Source organism: Hippopotamus amphibius, chromosome 12 (assembly GCF_030028045.1).
Source record: "Hippopotamus amphibius kiboko isolate mHipAmp2 chromosome 12, mHipAmp2.hap2, whole genome shotgun sequence".
Lineage (NCBI taxonomy): Eukaryota > Metazoa > Chordata > Mammalia > Artiodactyla > Hippopotamidae > Hippopotamus > Hippopotamus amphibius.
This window is the reverse complement of record NC_080197.1, coordinates 96,892,385-96,915,658: the sequence shown is the minus strand read 5'-3', so window position 1 is coordinate 96,915,658 and position 23,274 is coordinate 96,892,385. Positions and strand designations below refer to the sequence as shown.

The window sequence follows — 23,274 nt, the reverse complement described above, 5'->3', positions numbered from 1 at the left end:
AAGATGTTTACTATCTCTGCTTTGTTATAAAACAAAGCTGTACTATACAGTTAAGGAAATAAATACAGAAAAAGGCAACAATTTAGCAAAATTTAAAAATTTATATTTGGCTTAAAAAACAAAATTTTTTGTCCTGTTATAATAAGACCCAGATTGATATTAAAGGTCAGAATGAAAATATAGAACAGAAGTAAGAAATATGTACACTGAAAGCAATACAGCAGAGAGGCTAGAAAAGAGATAAGACAATGACAATATTACATAAAAAGAAAGATATAAAAATGATACTGCTGAATTCTATAAAACAAAACTTCATTTCTAAATCCATCCAACTTCAGACCTAAATAAATTTAACATTATCACAATTCTTTGAATAATAGTTGCTCAAAAAGAAAGTTTGCAAGTTTAACTACCAGATCATTTTACAGCATCAGTAAACATGTTAGACCACTGAAAACCCTGTAAAACAGATTCACTGTAGTTGTGTGTAACTTGCTCGAACTGTGCTATGATTGAATTTAAATGCCAAAAATGTTTCCACTTTTAAAGCCAACATGCTGATGCTTATAAAGAGGAATGCATTGCAAAAAAATACATTTAGCCGATAAAACATATCAGGATGATGCAAAGTACGGAAAAGGAGGAATGTCAGTAATTCTGGCAAAGTTGATAACCAGCAAACACCCTATATTTCATTCAGTTAACATTTTTAAAAGTTTTCTAAAATGTAAAAAAAAGTTTAATTTTTAGGAGACTGTAAAAAAAAAATCAATAACATTTAAATTACTTTTTAATTACATAGAAGACAGCATTTATTTTTCAACAAAATTTATTAGGCATCTACTATGTGCCAAGCACTTAAAATTGAAACTATAATATGGAGAAAGAGCACATGCCAAGGATTGCATTTATAAGCTAAGTGGCTGAATAAATTATTTAACCTCTCTGGATTTCAATTTCCTTATCTATAAAATAGGAATAATAACACCTACCTCAAGAGATGTTGTAAGAAATATGTGAAATAATGACATGCAAAAGCACACACATATTTGAGGCATTTAATAATTATTAATTCCTCATCCCATTAATTTGCTTTACAATAAAAATAGTTCTTATAAATCACTTTACAAACTTATTTTAAAATAATGAGGGACGTCCCTGGTGGTCCAGTGGTAAAGAATCTGCCTTCCACGCAGGGCACACAGGTTTGATCCCTGGTCAGGGAACTAAGATCCCACATACCGCGGGGCAATTAAGCCCAAGTGCCACAACTACTGAGCTCATGCACCTCAATGAGAGAGCCTGCACGCTGCAAACTACAAACCTCACACGCTCTGGAGCCCACACGCTGCAACTAGAGAGAAAAAACCCGCATGCCACAACAAAGCTCCCGCGTGCTGCAACTAAGACCCGACGCTGCCAAAAACATAAAGAAAATAAATTTTTTTAAAAAAAGAAAGATGCTCAGTTTTAAAAAAATAATGAATAATTGAAATTCAGGAATATGGAAGATACACACTTATGCATACCTATTACCCCCAAGAGAATCCTGTAGTAGTCTTGTCAGCTTAGAATCTCTATAGGGAACATGAGTGGCCCTCTTGCTCTTGTCTCCCAATGCACTTATTACATTGCCAAGTGCCAACTAAAAGACAGAAAGAGAGAGAGGAAAATGATAAAACATTTATGAATTATAACACTTTTAAATAATGAACACTTACAGAAAATAATATGAAGACACGGCAACCTTGAGAACATTTGTGTTTGGTTTTATTTTACATTTGTATTTTGAAATATAAAGCAAACTTGAAGCTTTCCATATAACTATCTGAAAACTGACACCACTCGAAATTTAATGCTATATATAAATATACCCATAATTCACAAATACTTAAACTTCCATGCAGAGATTTTCTGTAGAAATAGAAATGTTATAAGATTGATGACTTCTGACCATTCCGAGAATTACCAGAGCATCACGTTGTATCCCCCAAAAACTGCCAATTCATGTTACAAATTCTTCTCCTCAACTCAATGAAAAAATAAATTGTTTGCTAGTTCAACAGTTTCATGAAACTTTCTTGTTGTGCTATAGCTTCCTTACAGGAAAACAAAATTTCCTTTAACCGCAATAAAAATATCAGTATGATGTTTCTGAACAAGGTATTCCTAATGCAAGTACAGCCTCACTTAGAAATTCAGTGAATCTATGTGCTAAGCATCTATTATTTAAAAAAACTAAGTCAAATTATGGAACTCTTTAGTCACTCCTCGTGCCATCCCCTACTGCTTTTCTTACTGTCACTTAACTAGCACCTACAGCATAAGCATTTTTCTAAATGCTGGTCACACTCGCCTTCAGTAATGCAAACCATGTCTCTGTTAGAGCCAATAGATCCTGCAGGGAATGCATCAACATCACACGGTGTCTTAGTACCCCTTTTCCAGAGTCTGCAATTTTAACCACTGGTCACACTGAATGAACCTCTACCACATGTCTGAACATGCTTCAACAGTCTGAACAGGAAAACAGAGCAATGGCTTTTGTCTTTTCAGGACAGCACAAATGTAAATACCAGCATGATTTTATCTCCCAAGAAATTCAAAACAATACACAAAGTCCAGGATCCTAGTCACTCATTCCTTTTCACCCAATATTCAACCATATGGTGGGAGCACCAAGATGGGTAGTTGGGAAGCCTGGCTCTCTCTAATCAGTCTCAGTTGATAATTCACCCACAGAAGGGTTGCAATCGTATAAAAGCAAATATTGGGCAATGACCCAAAAAAAAAAAAGGATCATATGCTTGGAGCCCCTGCTCTAGGAAGAAAGGGAGGGAGGAAAACAGAAAACACCTATCCTGATGCTGTCAGCATTAGAGGAATTTAGGATGACATTACTTTTAAGCAGGAACAAAGAACGAATTATATAATGAAATCAATAAGAAGAAAAGATTTATTACATAAAAATTTGGTTCTACAACATTTTCTTTCATATAATAGAAGCTTTAACTCAAATACAAAGTGTTTCCAATCAAAAACACCACTAGATGGCATGGTATTAAAGTTAATTCCTAACACCATCTAGAAAAGCTCTTATTTTGAAACAATCATTACTAAAAAACATTTGATTATAATTTCCAAAATAAAGTCTGTCATATAATGTTAGCAAAAAAGCTACTTTGGAATTCATCACATAAAATATTTAATATTAAAACAGTATATTTTTAAATGTGAGAATTTTCAAATTGTTTCTATTATATATATGCATAGATTATTTTATGCACACATCATAAAATTTAATCCAACTAAATTTTTATACACGAAGAAAATTTGCAACGTGAAAAGGAGAAAAAAGCTGACAGCATGAAATCAAAACTTAATGCATTACTCCTAAGTTTACAGCAACTTTCATTTCTCAGCTCAGTGCATGAAAGATTTTCCACTTGGGTATTACCTATTACAAAAGGGAAAGGACAATAAAGTAGCCCTGATAAATTCTCAGCACAAAGCCTTAGTCTTAGTCTTACAAGTCCACAGTTGATGGAAATGCCTTCTTTTGCCCTCTCGCCCGTAGCTCCAGTACGCTTCAGTCTTTCTGATCCTGCCAGATCAACAAAATGGAACTTTGCAGTCAGAGTTTCAAATTCATTCATCTGTGATGATTCAGAAATCACTTTATTATCAGTTGCACTTTCCTGCAATTGAAGAAAATAATTGAAAATATTTTATTAATGTGACACTAAACATCCTTCAATACTACCTTGCCCTCATTATATATATATATATATATATATATATATATATATATATATAGCCAAGTATAGACATGTAGCCAAATAAATATAAGTACAAAAATGTCTGCTGCAATTAGAAGCTTAGACAAAGTTAGGTCAAAGAAAGTCAAAACTTGTTATCAACTGAGGCTTTGTGTATATTGAAGAGAAACTAGTAGCATACAGTTCCCAAAAACAAAGGGTCTCAAGTAACCACATCCATCACCACATGGCCACAGCATACTTTCTGGCTATTGCAGACATACATTCAATTTTTAATTTCAAAATTTTACATCATTGGCAACCTTTAGCTTAAACAAGATCACAGACATCTCATTAGGAAAAGGAATGATTGAACAAACTAAGTTTGGCACAAATGTTCTCTTTGAATATTTTCATGTGATTTTACAGAAATGAAATCTGAAAGCTTAAGAAATTAGAACAAATAACTCACAGCATCTATTTGGGGACACATTCTGGTTTGACACAAGTGAATGGTAAAAATGGCATGTGAACGAGAGCTCTGAACATTCATTTGGGTACTAGCAGTGGTCCGGGATAAAGCACCCAGCTTCAAACACTGCATCATCTAGAAAAGGGAAAGAAAGAGCGGTTATACTTGAACAATACTTAAACTAGATCCGCACAATCAGAAGTCTGAGCTACTGGTTAAAATCCACTATATTAAAGGGTGTATAAGATAGATTTTCTCATTATTTTACTTACAGGCACTTTTTGAGCTGAGCTTCTCAGTATAATAGTGTTTTTTTGTTTTTTGTTTTTTAATAGGCAAAAACACTGAGATTCCACTGTTTGCCATTTGCTGACATCTGCAGCTTCTATTTCAAAACTATGACAGTGGAACACTTTGGAACAAACTAAGCAATACTTAGTGTGTTTTTGTATTGACTCAGGCTCTTTTGTATCTTCTTTTCTGCAACTTTTTTTTGGGGGGCTGCTCCATGTGGCTTGTGGGATCCCCACCAGGGATTGAACCCTGGCTCCTGCAGCGGAACCGTGGAGCCCCAACCCCGGGACCACCATAGAATTCCCCAAATATGGTCTATTTTAACTATAACATAAATGTTACCTCGGATTCTGTATTCACTGTACGTGTTGTGACGCCCACAGTATAAATTCCTCCTGCTGAATCTTCATGAATCTTTATATTTGATTTTTTGTTTTTTGCATCAATATCACGAGTGGTATCAAATAAGTCAAGAACCTCTTCATTATATAGCTATCAAAAAGAAATATTATAAGCTTAATTTCAGCAGAAATTGCCTCATGGCTGTAGTAATACATATTGCATGTTATCTTTCAAACATTTTAAAAGTTCTTCCAAATGACATACATTTCTTCAAAATAACACACAAAAATGATCACAAATACAAACAAATGCCAGATTTCTTTACAAGGATAAGAACAGTAAAAGACTTAATCATGACTAATGAGTCAAGGACTAGCTAAAGTGATCCACTAATCCTTTGCAAGAGATAAATATAAATACAAGCAAATTCTAAAAAATATGTATCAAATGTAGACAAATATTAAGTTTACGGAAGGTTTTAAGAACTTTTACTACTTGAACTAAAAATACATTTTCTTTTGCCCTACAACCCTTAGTGTTTCTAAAAATTAATACTTAGTATTTTTGCAAGGTCAGCAATATAGTTTCTGTATTAAGAGACTGACAAGATAGTGCTGCCACCTTAGAAGAGAATGCATACACCTATCTTTCTATCAATATGCTTAAAGTCACAATGCCTAGTAACATTTGGAGGGCAAAAAAGAAGATAGAAGAACACTATTTCTTTTTCCATCATTAGTTATGTTTCTTTTGGTAGAAACACATAAACATATTTTTGGTTTTTACTACATTGGAATGTCCATTATAACCAGCAGTAGGATAACTGATGTTAATCTGAATTAAGTTTTCTATTTTGTGCTATATCATGCTGAATAAAATGTCTCATCGATTATCAAAATGATCAGCTCAGTGATCTAGACTACGATTAGACTAGAACACTCTTTAGACCAAGGATACAGAATTATAATGGCACTGTCCACCCAACTGCAAACTGACAAATCCTAGATGTCCTCTTACTGGCATGTCCCTCCCGCAAGCCTAGACTGCCCTAAATTAATCCATACCTGCCCCAACCTTTGGACACTGCATTAAAACATCTGCCTAGCCTTGTAGGAATACCAGCTTCTACAGCCAGATTAGTGCTACGGCATCAATCCTATCATTCCTCACATTCTCTCCCACCCTTTTGGTCTTAGTCACTGAGTTTCCAGCACTCTGTGAGTCTGCCTGCAATACAACAATAATTCTAGGATAGAAAAAACTTTGAAATAAACAATATTAATTGTTTTACTCTACGGACACTGGTCAAATGTTTACAATCTTAGATGCCAACAAGTAAGAAATACTTATTACCTATTATCTCTTGTTACTACTGCCTATAACCTAATGTTAATTTACTCAAACAACATTTATTGAACAGTGTATGCCAAGCACTAAAATGGAAGCAGGAGTATAAAATCATAAGGCTATGGTCTTAAGAATAAGATTTAAAGGAAACTAATGACACAATTAGACTATTACCTCTAAGAACTGGGCATTCACTTTAAAATCTGGAGGAGGAAGTCCATTTTTAATGGAATTGTGTTTTTTTTCTTCAATACTCTTGAAAAGGTGTTTAACAGCACGAGAAATAATACCCTGTTCTTCCTCAATGATGTTAACATCAAATCCTGTTCCCATTGTGTATGTTTTTCCAGCTCCAGTCTGAATAAAAGAACAGAGAAAAATGGATGCCTGATCTTAAAAACATAATCTCAAGTGACAAAAGTGAAAGTGCAACTGAATTGACACTTCTGAAAAGTTAACAGCTTCCATGAAAATGATTTGGTACTTACTTGTCCATAAGCAAAAACTGTAGCATTATATCCTTCAAAACAACCTTCAATTAGTTTTTCTATACATTGAGTGTAGATCTGCTCTTGCTGGGACTCAATGTCAAATACATAATCAAAAGTGAAAGCTTTATCTTTGCCTAGGAAGACCTGAGGTTCTCCCGGTGTGACAGATGTACAAATATGGCATCCTTCAATCCTTTCTTTGGCAAGCTGTGGTCTTATTCTGCGAGAAAAAATCAGGAAAAAATAAGACAAAATAAATGGAAAGAAATCAAAGAAGTATGATTTCGAAATTCCTAGCCAAATCTTTAAAAATCATGAATGTAATCTAGTACTTACTCCTTGAGTTGAAAAGTTTAAATAAGTTAAATTATACTGAGCACACCACAAGTAACTCCTACTTGCCGCAACTAGACAAAGCCCACACAGAGCAAGGGAGACCCAACTCAGCCAATAAGTAAATAAATAAATAAATTTATTTAAAATAAATAAATAAATAAATTGTAGAGTCAATTTCAACATGTTACTTAATTTCAAAAAAAATCATGAACAAGAGTAAAACTAATCTTAAAATTAAATACTTTTGTGGGTGAATACCTTTCCTCAGCTCTATAAGAGGTAAAGACTCAGGTAAGTAAATTCAACTACCAAAATGTTATTTGTTGTTACCTTTGTTTTAGATTTCTTCTCTTTATTTCCAGAGAGGATGATATCCAAAGATGAGAAATTAAGGACATGGTATTTATCATGATGCCCCTGATTCACCTTTTTTGCAAACTCTTCACTAATGGTTCCCAAGCTTATTTGACCATACCTTCTGTTAGCTTAACATGTTTAAGCATAACCCCATAATATATAATATAAATGATTTGAATATACATATTCATTTATAAATATATGCACGTACTATCTTCACTTTTCATATATTATACACAAAAGCAGAACTTTGAAAAAAAAAGATTAAAAATAAAAACAAAAGTTCTAATATTTTCTCTCCAAAACCTTTGAATCATCATTTACATCTCCTATGGTGTCCTCTGTCCATTTGGAAGACCATAACACGATACCTGCCCTACACCAAACCCTCATCTACTTCAGATTCTAGGACCTTCCTCTTCTGCCTTATCTTCCCGATTTCAAGGCCCATTTTTCAAAGAAGGAAAGTAAATATGGTGATGTGCTACTAACAGAAGAAAGCAAAATCTGGCCCTATTCTACTCCATAAGCAGGACCATCCTAGGCATACACATCACTGACTTACTGTACTTAGGTTTTTTTAGAGACTCCTATTTGCCATGGAGAAGGAGAAGCAGTTTAAGGAAGAACGTAAAGACAACCAGTGATGGAAAATATAAAATGACACAGACAGAAAACAGAAAGGATTTTAAAGGAATCTTATTTTCTGAGATACAGAAACAGAGATCTATAGAAGTGGAACTAGTTCATCTATTTTTTAGAGATAAACCCAAGCCTAAGTCTAGATCACCTGAGTTTTTAATCCTTGCCACTTCATCAGCGTGGAAGGTCAATGGAAGGATTAGAAAAGGCAATGCTGAGAAGAGACAGAATTTCTGTAACCCTGGTTATCTTAAACAGAATTCTGTACTAGCAAAAACAAGTGTTAAGTAAAGAATACATTGATTTATGCAATTTTCCCTCCTTCTGTGATAATGATGTTTTTCTTCCATAAAGTCTTCAACTTCATTTATTTGTTTTAATGGAATTCAATAATCAATGAGGAGCTGGCTTGGTACTGTGGAAAGTGATGAAGTAGACTTTAGGAGACTTGGATTCTGCTATTTCTCTCACTCCACAGATATCATGTGGTCTTCTCTCAGAACTCCAATTTCCTCACCTGTTGACAGAAACTATCATTTCCAAGGTTCCTTTCAAATCTAACACTATTTGACTGAAGAACACTATGTTACAAAACGGGAAGAGGAAAATAGTATTAATATACTGTTATAAAATTAAAATGATATTACAGCAAATAAAACAAATGGGTTTCTTACAAGAAGCTACATCCACGGACTATAAGAACAGCTGATGGCAGTAAGCAGCTTTGCCTTTCTGGCTCCACATTCTCTTGCTAAGTGGTCTTTCTCAAAGTTAATATCCCCTTCCTCCCAAACTCCCCTTCTCCCATCTCACTTCATCCATTCATGGGGATAAAAATCATAAATCTCACCCTCCTCAGCAGAGTCATGGGGAGAAAACCAAATCCCTCATCCTGCTTGGAAGAATCACCATCCTGTCTGTTGGCCATCCAGAAACAGGAGAGTCAACTCAATTATTCCCTCTTCCTTATTCCATCTACCTCATCTATCTCTGAGCTATTAATTATCTCTGAAATAGCTCATCATTTTCTTCTCTTCCTCATCAATACCACCCTAATCAAGCCCCATTATCTCTTACTTGGATTCTTGCAAAAGTCTCTTCACCAGTCAGCCTGTGTCCAATCTTGTTCCCTACCAATCTGTTCCACAGATTGCAATATCAGTGATACTTGTAAAATATGAAGTTGATCACTACTTTGCCTAAAACCCTTTAGTATAACCTTAAATTGCTCTGCCATCTCCTCTTGCCATGCTCCACCTGGGCATCAAAGGATTTTGGTTAGCGATGGTGGTGGTGGTGGTGATGGTTTATTTTTAACCAGTTTCACTAACAAAGTAAGCACTCTCTAGCCTCTATGCCTTCCTATATGCTTTTCTCTTCTCCTGGACACTCTTCCTTCTCAATTCCCAACTCCTTTTCCAACCTGAACATCTCGTGTTCTCAATCTCTGTTTAGATTTCACTCCTTTCGGAAGTTCTCACTTTTTTTTGCATTCCACCATAAAGTCATATCTGACCCAAGCTGTTCTGTCTCCTGAAAGCTACCCACTCGCCACAACGAGAGAAAGCCCGTGTCAGCAACAAAGACCCAAAACAGCCAATAAGTAAATAAATAAATAAATTTATTTAAAAAAAAAGAATGTTAAACACACTCATCTAATCCCAACACTACAAAATAATGAGGGTTAACATTTCGGTTAACACTAACACTAGCAGATAGAAACAAAGCCTTGCAGGCTTTTTAAAATGTGTAATCATACAACTAGATATGTTTGAAACTGCTTCTTAAAGAAAAACAATTTTGCATAAAACTTACGTCATAAATATTAGGATAAGATATTCTAATACTATACAGCAATGTTATAAAAGCCAACAACAATGTGGGTTCTATCTACAATAGTAATTTGTTAATGGAGAGGGGTTGGTTTGTTTGTTTTTAATGTTACAATGGAAATGAATGTAGCTAGGGTGAGGCTGTTATGGAAAATAGTGACAGTTTCACTAGAGAATGTGCTTTTTCCCTTAGCATAATATATGGAACCTTTTGTCCTTTGTGGGCCTTTGACAAATAGGGTGGGATCTGAAAGGGAAAACCCAGGGAGAGTCATACAGAAATAAATGTAATTTGTTATAACTAGTTTATGAAGGTTGAGTTTGAAACAGAATATGATACAAGCTGTCAATTATTCAGTTTTAAGATAAAAGGACACGAAGAAACGTTGTATCCATTTTCTGAACTTTTCCATCAGCACATACTAGCCATTTTGCTTCTGTTCTCACACTGTATTGAAACTGCTTAGACAGAAGGCACCAAAGACGTTTTTATTTCTAAATACAATGGATACTCTTTAGTCTTCATCCTACCAGACACATTTGATCCTATTTATAACTTGTAGGGGAGGAAAAACCTTTTTCCCTCTACCCTTCTAGATTCTCCTGTTTGGGAAGTTGTAAATTAGATTGACAAAACAGATTAACAAAATAAAAACAAGTAGAAGTTTATTAACTTGTGTAACATGCACACACGTGGGAATATCCAGTGATGGGTAAATCAAAGAGTGGTTACAACTTGGATTTACATAGCACCTTAAAAATAAAAAGGACGTTGAGTTTCTAGGACAGCAAATTGTGAAAATGTAAACATATGTAGGAACTAATGGAAGACAGAGGCTAATTAAGTAAAGTCTGTTATGTAGGATCCTTTGATTCAGTCTGTAGTAATTAACCTCTGTCCTTCCTGGTAGAGAACAGAGGGAGAATATCTTTATAAAAGCTATGGGCTTTTAGGCAAATATCTGCTTCTTTTAATTGCCTTCAGCTCAAAACAATCCTTATGTCAAATTGGCATATTATAGGATGGCATTTTCTGCTACCTTTCAAACACCATATTTCTCAGCAGTTGGCTTTTGTGACATTCCTTTTTTTAAAAAAAACTGATTTCTGAACTCATCTCTTCCTCTTATACCTCATATACCAACTTGCCTTAAAATGTCAGCTGCCTTAAAATGTCCCCACAAAAATGTCTTAATTTTTTAGCATGGTATCTAAGATTTTCCTAATCTGGATTCTGCCTGCAATTCCACTCTCAAATCTAGTTACACTCAGCTACGTCAAACAACTGATCATTTCTTGATCAATTTATATACTTTCATTCACCATGTCAATGTACATGGTTTTCTCTCTGCCTGGAATGCTGGACCTCCACATCTCTGCATAGAAACTTCTCTGTAATTCTTCAAGACCTAGCCCAAATATCTGTAAGTTTATAAAGCTTTCCCTCCCCCCCCCAACTTGAATTAATCTATGCAATTTGTACAAGATTTTGAATAATAAAATATCAAATTGAATTCTTATTGATCACTCGTAAATGAATTCTTTGAGGAGTGAGAATATATCTTATTCAAACATAAAAGAAATTCAACAAACGTTTACTGACTGACTCCTATAAACTGCTCTAGTTAAGGGCAAGGAACATTGCAATACTAGGCATGTGATTATCACAATAATCTAACTTTTGCCCCATCACTATACTCTGTTACTAGAAACTTGATCTTGAGCAACCATTTAACAATTTTATGTCTTAATTTTCTAATCTATATGATGAATATAAGAGCCTCGATTTAATATTCCTAAAGTTCAAATTCTATTTTAATTATTCCCTTAAGAAAAGCAAAATCCTGACTTAAAAGAGGTATCAATAAACAATCTTTTTCTTCTGTCACACCTTATATCCACTTTATATCCACTCACTCTGTATTTCTTTATAGTTTCTATTATTCTCTCCAGTTTTTATAGCAAACGCTATTGTGGCCATAGGGACAAGGAACTTCTTTTATGAAAACATTATCATGGATGGCTCTTTGCAATGGCAGTATCTACTGAAGACTAGAGGAGAGTCTGAGACTAAGACTAGTAAATTTCCTTAAATTGGACCCTGTTTTCTGTTCTCATAATAACCATAACTGGATTTAGTAACTGAGTAGATCAAATAAGCTAAGAGGACTAGTTTCAAGATATCCTGGATAAGACAGAAAAATAAGAATATTTGGGGGAAAAGGGCTTCCTTTTCAGCTGGAGTTTAAATCACGAAACAGTAACAGTATATTTAAGGTCTAATTCTGCCACATATTATTGGAAGAAGCATCCCACTACCAGACCTGAGCATCCCTGCACATTCTCGCTGAGTATGCCAAGCATGCAAAACCCTGACTACTCTTTTCATGGCTCACTTCTCAAGGTTGCATTTGCAGCAAGCAACTTTAGGGATAATGTCTTCCACCTGACAAAGAGCTGGCTTGCTTCAGCAAAGCAATGGAAACAGTGAATAAACAATAAAAACAGTGAATCTGCAAGTCCATTGTTTCTTTTTTTTTCTTCTAATTTCATTGAGATATAATTGACATACAGCATTGTATATAAGTTTAAGGCATACAGTACATCAAGAAATGATTACCACAATAGTTCAGTGAACCTCATCATCTCATATAGACATGAAAGATATAGATATTAAAGAAATAAAAAAAAATACATCTTTCCTTGTGATGAGAAGGTTGGTGGTTCTTGATATCCCACTGCTTGCACAGCACCCATGTAATAACAGGTCTACCTGCATTGCCTCCTTTGGGTTAGGGCTGTGGGGATGAGGAAGCAGTTCACATCACCATGAGACTCATGATGCTTAATGTACCCTGAGTGATAAAAGTCCTTTGCCTCCAACTCAGGAGTCCTGTGTCTTCTGCCACTACACACGAAACAGTGAAAGACTACCTTGTTAACTTGTAAACAGGGTAAAATCTCAGACTCTGCACAGGTCTTAATGCATACTGTGACCTTTGGCAATTTACTCCCTTAGCCTCAGTTTCCTTATCTGTCAAACGGTAATATTACAGTCACTACATCCACATCACAGCATCTTGTGAATAAATGAGATAATGTGTGGCAATGAAAGCCAATGTAGGTATAAAGTGTTGTTGTTGTCGTTGTTGTTATTGCTATTGTTGCTGCTGCTGCTGCTATAGCACCACGTGCAAATTCTCCAAGGCAGTTCCTTCATAAGGCACGTTCACATCTTAAAACTATCTGGGCCTTCCAGCATGTTAAATAATTCATGATTTACTCTTTGGCTTTCCAAACGATTGTCAGATCTTTCGAACAATTAAATGTAAACCTATTATGTCAGAAATAGAAGTATAACACAACAGTGAACATTACCTGGGTATATGTGTACATATACATACAAATATACATATACTGTGGTGCAGAAACAATCAAGCTGGATAATATCCCTTCATTTGCCATGAAAAGTCATAATCCCAAAGTTAACCCTTCTATAGTGTTACACAATCAAGCCTCATTATCCTGCTATTCATATCAGCCTAGAGCACAACAGAAGCCAAAATGAGAATTTTTATTCTCTGAACAATTTTATCATTTTTACTATCTCCATACAGTCAGTAAGGAAATTCCATTCAGAATGGAAAAGAACCAAGCTCCTGAGTAACAGGTTCTGCTAAAAAAGCAGAATCAAATTGTTATGGCACATTCCGTCCTCATACTACATTAAATTTGATTAAACACTAGTGATGAGAAATTTGACTAATAAGTAATCAATGATTGGTAGTTACTGAAGGGATGTTGTTTTAAGGAAAATAAATAAAGGCATGTAATTATAATTTATAACCTCCCAGGACTTGTGCAGTCACCCATAATTTTTTTAATTAGAAAAGTAGCACTAACAACATTCATTAACCTAAGTACAAAGAAGTATGCCCGGCTTCCTAGGTGGCGCAGTGGTTGAGAATCCGCCTGTCAATGCAGGGGACACGGGTTCGATCCCTGCTCCAGGAAGATCCCACATGCCGCAGAGCAACTAAGCCTGTGTGCCGCAACTATTGAGCCTGCACTTTAGAGCCCGTGAGCCACAACTATTGAGCCCACATGCCGCAACTAATGAAGCCCATGCGCCTAGAGCCCATGCTCCGCAACAAGAGAAACCACAGCAATGAGGAGCCTGCACACCACAAAGAAAAAGAACCCCCACTCACCGCAACTAAAAAGAAAGACCGCGTACAGAAAAGAAGACCCAACACAGCCAATAAAATAAATAAATAAATAAATAAATTTATTAAAAAAAAGATGTATGCAATCCAACCTATATTTTTAATTTAAACACACACAGTTTTGTTTGTTTTTCCAGACATTTTCATATACCCTCATTTCTCCTATCCCTCTGTTTCCTGCTTTATTAAAAGCATCACAAGATATAAGCTTTTCTTTTGCTAGGTGATTGGTCAAGTTATTTTTATTCTTCCCTACAAACAGAAGAGGAATAACACACAAAATGTCTTCCTTTTTGTAGTTGGCCATTGCTAATCTCTTGTCCTGTTAGAAAACACCATTGTCCTTAATCTACAGTTTCATAAACATGACAAAATTTTCCATTACCTAAATGTCTTTGTTAAACTTCTTCTTTTTCTGCTTGAGTTATTCTGATCTCATCCCCACACAACTGTGGTAGTTCTCTAGTTTACTCAATAATCTGACCTGATTCCCACTTTGTGTGGCTCTTTTACTTACAGCTATCTGTAACTAGCCCACTTGGCACCTTGTTAACACCTTTGTTCTTCTTATAGGACACCAATAAATCTGTTCCCTGAACAGATCTTTTGCCTTTTCTTTATCTCATTTGTCAGTAGATGATCATTATATTGGACAATACTTATTAGTATTCAATTTGATATCTTAATGTTAATTATATCTCACTAATTTCCTTCCTTCCATTTCTTAAAATTTAGGGCATTTTGTCACCACAGCTAAGTCACTTAAATTTTTGTCCCTTGTTTGATTCTCTCCTAGTTCATCCCAGTTAGTAGACACACATTAAGAATCTGCACTACTTTAACCCTCTACCTTCTATTCTAGAAGAGAAATTCTGACACACTAGAGGAACTTGCTAGACCATTTGTGGTCTTGCTGAATTATTCTAAAAGATCAGGCACTGCATAAATAATATGTAACACAAGTCCACAAAAAGAAATTCTCCTAAATGGGTCTTTAATTACAATGATGGTGGATGGGAAGAACCATATTTCTTTAAGACATTCAAGAAAGAAACACACCTCAGTAATTACACTAAAGAGATTAACTTTGTAAAAAGCCTAAGAAAATAAAGAACCAGGGACCAGGAAGCATACACTTCAGTGAATGACAGAGATGCTGAGAAGAACTTTACTTTTTAATCCATTAATGATGAATCACTTTTTAAAATTACTCAGAAATCTTATCCTAACCTGTATAATTAGCTACGTATCCTACTGCCTCATCTCTCTGTGGTTCACCTGACTCAAGTTTTTTCTCATTCAGGAACACCAAAAGATACGCTAGACACATCTATTTTCAATTATAATGCTTAAAGCACAGTGCACATAGCTAATGTTCGAGGCTGTGATTCCTAAACCAAGCTACTCAGTCTCTGGTTTGCAAACCACTTGGAAGAGTAAAGATTTATTTCCCTCAAGTGAAGTCCTGTGTTGGCTAACTAGGGAGAAGAAAGTGGGGGAAACTGGATGATGGGATATTGTGCCATCTTCCTCTGACTTTCGTTCCCAAGTATCATACATTTTTATCCCCATGTTTCAACTAAGGATACAGCAGGTTGAGAGAAGTGCTCTCTGAAGTGAGAAAACTAGTATCTTTCACAGGGTTTGAGTACCAGGTGTTCAGAGAACTACACTGAAATAGTGCATAGTGGCTAATAAAATAAAGGAAAAAGTAGCTAATTTCTGGATTTAGAGAAAAGTCGAATCCTCTGGATCCTGTAATTTGTCGCTTTAGAAACTCTGGGGCTTTCTTCTTTAGCTGCTTTCCCAGAAATATAAAAGCTTCTGCTCCAAAAAGCTGAGGGAGTAAGGAAAGGGGGTACTTTAAGTGATGACATGACCCACCTGCCTAATGTCCAAAGTGCTTATAAAATTTCTGTTGTTGGTGGTGACTGTACGTGGTAGCATACCTATAATTCTAGGCCATCAGAAAACTCAACTGAGTCAACAAATCCCTGTGGAGTACCTACTATATGTCAAATAGTGTGTAAATCAAGGACTTTAAAGACAAAAACAAAAAACTTGAGGAGGGTAGCCAAGGGAGAGAAAAACAAAAACAAAAAAAGAGCTAGAAGAAAATGAAATATGTGCTCAATTAAATATGATATATGAAGGAGAAATGGAATAAAGATTAGCCAGAGAATAATGTGTAGGTACAGGAAAAGCTTCAACAGGAAATTATATTTGACCTAGATTTTGAAAGGTGATTAGAGTTTTCCAGGCTGAGAAGGGAGAAAAGGTCAGTCCAGGCAAAACAAAGGCAAAGATACTTAAAGAACATTTGTTCCTGGTTGTAACACAGTCTTTTGGAGTAGAAGCACAGGATAATGAGTTACTAGAATTTAGGAATGTTTTATTAATGTTATGACACCACCTAAGTAGACCTCCCAACTAAGACATTATCCTCTAAAATGAATACCCTAATCTCTGCTGGATGAAAGATGCCACGAGCCATTTTAGAGATCTCTGCCAAATGCTTTTTAGTTTTCCCCTCCAGATGGATTCTTCACTCATCTTCACCTTACCCTGTGTCCTAGCAGACTAAACTTCATGAGCTACAACAATGAGTTTCCTTGCCCTCAGCTTCCAGGATGACTCAGCAATGGGAGGCACCAGTAGGACATGGTAGGGTAGGAGGGGATTGAGGTCAGGGTATTAATTCTCCTGGTTCCATCCCTGCCAGGTCCTGGTGTGGGCTGCATCCCTCTAACAAATGCCACAGCTCCAATCAGAGCATCACAACAAAAGGTTACCCCTACTATTGCTAACATCAGAGTACTGCTTAATCCTTTGTAGCTTCCCTGAATGCTGCTCATCCTCTACAACACTCTCCCCAATCATCTGGTCTGAAAGTAACATCTGTTTGCTGCCAATATCCCAACCAGATCAGAATTAGTCTCAGAAAAGGGCAACAATCCTTTTTGAGCACTACCACTGTGTCACCATCCATTTTCACTCCCATTCCTGATATCAATATTGACCTAAAACAGAGAGCCACCAAGGTCCCTATAATTCTCTAGCCTTTCACAAGCAAGTCATTGACCCCATTCTCTTTCCTCAGAAGAGCTGGCATTTGTGATATAAGTAATGGATGTTATTGTTAACTGTGTAATAAGCATCATCTCTCTTGGCCAAGAGAATTAGTTTTTTTCTTATACTTACAATTTAAAAGATTTAATCAACACTTCAGTTTTGTTTTTAAAACTTGATGGAATGGTGGAATAAGCAGCAAGAGGTGAAGAGTAAAGAGAGAAAAGGCATCTCAGAATGAGAGTATTATAATAACTAGACGATATTTCAACTCTCATTCAGCTCATGGAGCTAAATATCAAAAAGCAAACAATCCAGTTAAAAAATGAGTGGAAGACCTAAGTAGACATTTCACCAAAGAAGACATATAGATGGCTAAGAGGCACATGAAAAGATGCTCAACATCACTAATGATTAGAGAAATGCAAATCAAAACTACAATGAGGTATCACCTCACACCGGTCAGAATGGCCACTATCAAAAAATCTAGAAACAATAAATGCTGGAGAGAGTGTAGAGAAAAGGGAACCCTTTTGCACTGTTGGTGAGAATGTAAATTGATACAGCCACTATGGAGAACACTATGGCGGTTCCTTAAAAAACTAAAAATAGAACTACCATATGACCCAGCAATCCCACTGCTGGGCATATACCCTGAGAAAACCATAATTCACAAGGACACATGTACCCCAATGCTCACTGCAGCACTATTTACAACAGCCAGGACATGGATGTCCAAAAACAGAAGAATGGATAAAGAAGATGTGGTACATATATACCATGGAATAACTCAGTCATAAAAAGGAACAAAACTGGGTCATTTGTAGAGATGTGGATGGACCAAAAGTCTGTCATACAGAGTGAAGTAAGCCAGAAAGAGAAAAACAAATATCGTATATTAATGCATATATGTGGAATCTAGAAAGATGGTACAGAGGAACCTATTTGTAGGACAGGAATAGAGATGCAGACATAGAGAACTGACATGTGGACACAACGGGGGAAGGGGAGGGTGAGACAAATTGGGAGACTGGGATTAACATATATGCACTGCCGTGCATAGAATAGACAGCTAGCATGAACATGCTGTAAAGCACAGGAAGCTCAGCTTGGTGCTCTGTGACAACCTAGATGGGTGGGGTGGCAGGGGGAGGTCTAAGAGGGAGGGGATGTAGGTATACATACAGCTGAATCACTTCATTGTACAGAAGAAACTAACACAATATTGTGAAGCAATTATACTCCAATTTAAAAAAAAAATCTAATACCATCTATTTTTCTTTCTATACTCCATCCTAATCATATACAGAATTTTCAAAAATATTCCTATAAAGTTTTTTTTCAAAATGAAACTATATGTGTTCTTGAGGGAAAGGGAAGGTCTCTTTCTATGCTTAATAATTACTATGTTTATTAAACTATCTCATCATGGACTCACTCTATGAAACAGTTCTGCTATCTCATACTATCATGTTTGCTAAATGCTATGAGGCAGGACTGACCATGAAAGAGTCTCAAATAGAATTTTTTAAAATAATTTTAGAAGCCTCCCCCCAAAACAAACAGTTAACGAATATTTTTCTAAACAAAAACACACACAGGGCTTCCTAGGTGGCGCAGTGGTTGGGAGTCTGCCTGCCAATGCGGAGGACATGAGTTCGATCCCTGCTCCAGGAAGATCCCACATGCCGCGGAGCAACTAAGCCCGTGTGCCAAAAAATAAAAAAAAAAAAAAAAAAACACACACAGTCACTCACACACACACCCCATACAATACCATGTGAATGAAATTACCTCTCAATGAAATTAACCTTCTAATAGTTAAACTCCTTACATTTGCTTCACTTTTTACAGATTGTTTGCCTTTTAGAAAGCCAGGTGAGTATCATTCATGGAGCTTTATTTTATTTCATGAAGTATCAGGAATGGAACATGCAAGCAGCATTTCCCAAAAAATTCTCACCAGTTTAATTTGGTCTATTACCAATTTTTTTCCCAATGGAAAAAAAATTGAGAGTACATAAAACAAGATAAGAAGGAAGTGAAAAGAGCCCTGGCAGGTGGGCAAGAGAAGGTATCTAAGAAAGCTGGCTTTCTCTCAGACATTTTAGCCCATGAATATAATAGATAAACATCAGAGAACAAAGTATCTTTGATAAATGCACAGAATGCACTTACTCCTCTTTCTGAATTTAAGGTCAGAGGAAATAGATAAATCTCATACATTAGCATGGATACTAAAAGAGTTGGTACAATTTACTTTTGCACATCCTGAAAAAACAATCTGAGCATTAGGAATTGAATAAAAATATCATTAGAGATTTGTGAACCACAGTGACCTCTCTAATCCATTAGCTCTCCCTTTCCGGCAGAAGCCTAACTATAAGTAGATTACAAAGGTTCCTGCTTTATCAACAAAATGATTTCCCAAGTATCAGATATTTTAAGCTAACATAAGAATTAGAGGTTTCTGGAGAATAGAAATAAGTTGCCCTAGAGTCGATTCAACTTAACAAATAATATATAGTGTAAGTTACCTTTTATACCTCTACATGTAAGACACCATGCTAGGTACTACAGGAGAAATAAAATGAGTAAACTTCTAGTTTCCAATACCTAGGAATTTTTCATCTAAATGAAGAAAATGAGGCAAATACAAAAATAACTGTAATTCAACATAATATATTATAGTATTAAATACTGTAAAAGAGGCTTAGAGCAAAACTTCTCAAACTTCAATGTATTATGAATTACAAGGGGGTCTTATAAAAATACAGATTCTGGTGTTTAGCGAGCTGTGAATCTGGATTTCTAATAAGATACACATCATACTGATGCAGCACTCCTGAGTCAAAGCTTTATGGTAAAATAGGTGAAAGATATCACCCCAGGTTAAAAAAGGTGAAAAAAATATAATCATGACAGGGAAGGAGAAGATACTTCATAGGATTCTTGAATAGGCAGGATTCTGAGGAAAAAGAAATTAAATGTATAAATGAGTCAACCAAAGAAACGTGCTTTGGAGGAGGCGGATCAAGATGGAGCAGTAGGAAGACCCTGGGCACACCAACATTACAACTACTTACAGAGCAACTATCTCTGAAAATGACCTTAAGACTAGCAGAAAAAAAAAGATGTTCCACAGCTAAAGATATAAAGAGGGAGCCACAGGAATGGTAGGAGGGGCAGATACATAGTTAAGTCAAAACCCACACTCCCAGGTCAGTGACCCACAAGCAGGAGAAATTTCACAACTGTGGAAGTCCTCCCTGGGTAACAAGAGGTACCAAGACCCACATCAGGCTCCCCGGCCCATGTATACTACACCAGGAAGATAAGTCCCCAAAATTTCTGGCTTTAAAAACCTGAAGGAGAGCTGGGAGGCCTCACACCCTCCAGGTCCCGGAACTGGGGCAGCAGTTTGAACCATGTCTGGGTCAGACCCACGTGTCTATCTTGGAGGGCCTTCCAGAGAGGCAGGAGGCAACTGGGACTCCCCTGAGGAACTGAAACACTGGTGACACCCATTTTTATGAACTCATTCTACCACGCTGACATGAGAGTTGACAACCACCATTTTGGATTCCTCCGTCAGGCCTATTACCACCAGCCTGGTCTGCCCCACACACCAGCACACTCTCACCACTTGCATGATGCCTGGGCTCACAACAGGTGCATGCAGCCCACAAAGAAGACCACCCCTGGAGCACCAAACTCTGGTGGCCAGAAGGGCACTTGCTGCTAGACCACATAAGACAACTCATGCATGAGGCCACTTCCCCTAGCTCAGGAAATATAAGCAACCTACTTAATACATAGAAAAACCCCACAGAGATTAGAAAAAAAACGAGGAAGTGAAGGAATATGCTACAAATGAAGGAACAAGACAATACCTCAGAAAAAGAACTAAACAAAGTGGACTTAAGCAATCTCCTGATAGAGTTCAAGATAATGACCATAGGGATGATCACTGAACCAGGGAGATGAATAGATGAACACAGTGTGAACTTCAACAAAGAGTTAGAAAATATAAAAAAGAAGCAATCAGACCTGAAGAATACAATAACTGAAGTGAAAAATACACTAGAAGGAAACAACAGTAGATTATATGACCTTGGCATACCAAGCGGTTTCCATATTAGTCAATTTATTTAAATTCTTTGCCTGTTTTTGAGAAAATTACTGGATCAAGAATGTCGTTAAAGTGTGGTTATGCTAGAGGTTCCTTACTAAATCTGTTACATTACACACTGAAAATAAGATTTAGTGTAGGGAAAGAAATGTCTCCCATTTGCTTCTTAAAAAAAAAAAAAAATAGACCAGCAATCTGGAAGACAAAGTAGTGGAAATCAGCCAAGCTAAAAAAGGAAAAGAAAGGGGATTTAAAAAATGAGGACACTTTTAGGGACCTCTGTGGCAACATCAAGCATACTAACATTCACATTATAAGGGTCCCAAAAGGAGAAGAAAGAGAAAGGGGCAGAGAACCTATTTGAAGAAATAACAGGTGAAAACTTCCCTGAGTTGGGGAAGGAAACAAACATCCAGGTCCAGGAAGTACAGAGTCCCAAACAAGAAGAACCCAAAGAGGTCCACACCAAGATACATTACAAGTAAATTGCAAAAATTAAAGATAAAGAGAGAATCTTAAAAGCAACAAGAGAAAAGCAACTAGTTACAAACAAGGAAACTCCTATAAGAAAATTAGCTGAATTTTCAGCAGAAATTTTGCAGGTCAGAAGAAAATGGCACAATATATTCAAAGTGATGAAAGGAAACAGTGAACCACCAAAATTACAAGAATCTTCTACCCAGCAAGGTTATCATTCAGAATTGAAGAAGATAAAGGTTTACAGACAAACAAAAACTTAAGAGTTTATCACCAGTAAAGTGGCCTTATAAGAAATGTTAAAGAAACTTCTCTAAGTGGAAAAGAAGGCCGCAACTAGAAATAAGGAAATTATGAAAGGAAAAATCTAATGGTAAAGATCAACCATTTATAAAGCTAGTAGGAAGGTTAAAAGACAAAAGAAGTAAAAATAATACTTTTAAAAGTAAAGTCATCAACACCACAATCAGTAGTTAAGGGATTCACAAAACAAAAAGATACAAAATCTGATGTCAAAAACATAAAATATTGGGATGGGTGGGGGATGATAAAAATTAAGAGTTGTTATAATGCATTCAAACTAAGAGATTATCAGCTTAAAATAGACATCTATATACATAGGTTATATATAATATATGAACTTTGTGGTCACCACAAATCAAAAACCTATAAAGATACACAAAAAATAAAGAGAAAAGAATCTAAATATAACTCTAGAGGTAGTCATCAAATCACAAGGAAAAAGAGCAAGAGAAGAAGAAATGAACAGAGAACTACAAAAACTACCAGAAAACAATTTAAAAAGTGCCAATAAGTACATATCTATTAATAATTAGTTTAAATGTAAGTGGACTAAATGCTCCAATCAAAAGAGAATGGCTAAACTGATTTAAAAAGAAAAGAAAAGACCTATCTATACACTGCCTATAAGAGACTCACTTCAGATCTAAAGGCACACACAGACTGAGTGAGGGGATAGAAAAAGGTATTCCATACAAGTGGAAATCAAAAGAAAGTCAGGATAGCAATACTTATATCAGACAAAATAGACTTTAAAACAAAGACTGTAACAAGAGACAAGGACATTATAAAATAAAAGGATTGATCCAACTTAAAGATATAACAATTGTAAATATATACACATTGCAACATAGGAGCACCTAAATACATAAAGCACATGTTAACAAGCATAAAGGGAGAAGTTGACAGTAACATAATAATAGTAGGGGACTTTAACACCCCACTTACATCAATGGACAGATCATTCAGACAGAAAATCAATAAGGAAACACAGAGCACTTGGAACATTATCCAGGATAGATCTCACACTAGGCCACAAAACAAGCCTCAATAAATTTAAGAAGACTGAAATCATAGCAAGTGTCTTCTCCAAACACAATGGTATGAGACTAGAAATCACCTAAGAGAAAAAAAAATTTAGCCATAAAGAAGAATGAAATCTTGCCATTTGCAACAACACAGATGGATCTAGAGGGTAT

The 23,274-nt window shown here is 35.9% G+C and overlaps 1 protein-coding gene across 12 annotated transcripts in view; it reads right to left on the bottom strand.

Moving 5' to 3' along the window:
• KIF21A (kinesin family member 21A) overlaps positions 1-23,274 on the bottom strand; it is a 140,191-nt gene that overhangs the window by 62,598 nt on the left and 54,319 nt on the right. For all 12 annotated transcript variants that reach the window (XM_057701393.1, XM_057701399.1, XM_057701394.1 and 9 more), the window contains exons 2-7: positions 6,702-6,924; positions 6,388-6,570; positions 4,867-5,016; positions 4,231-4,365; positions 3,531-3,698; positions 1,530-1,645 (exon numbers count right to left, since the gene is read on the bottom strand). In XM_057701393.1, the coding sequence (XP_057557376.1) occupies positions 1,530-1,645; positions 3,531-3,698; positions 4,231-4,365; positions 4,867-5,016; positions 6,388-6,570; positions 6,702-6,924 (975 nt within the window). The remainder of the gene's footprint in view (positions 1-1,529; positions 1,646-3,530; positions 3,699-4,230; positions 4,366-4,866; positions 5,017-6,387; positions 6,571-6,701; positions 6,925-23,274) is intronic.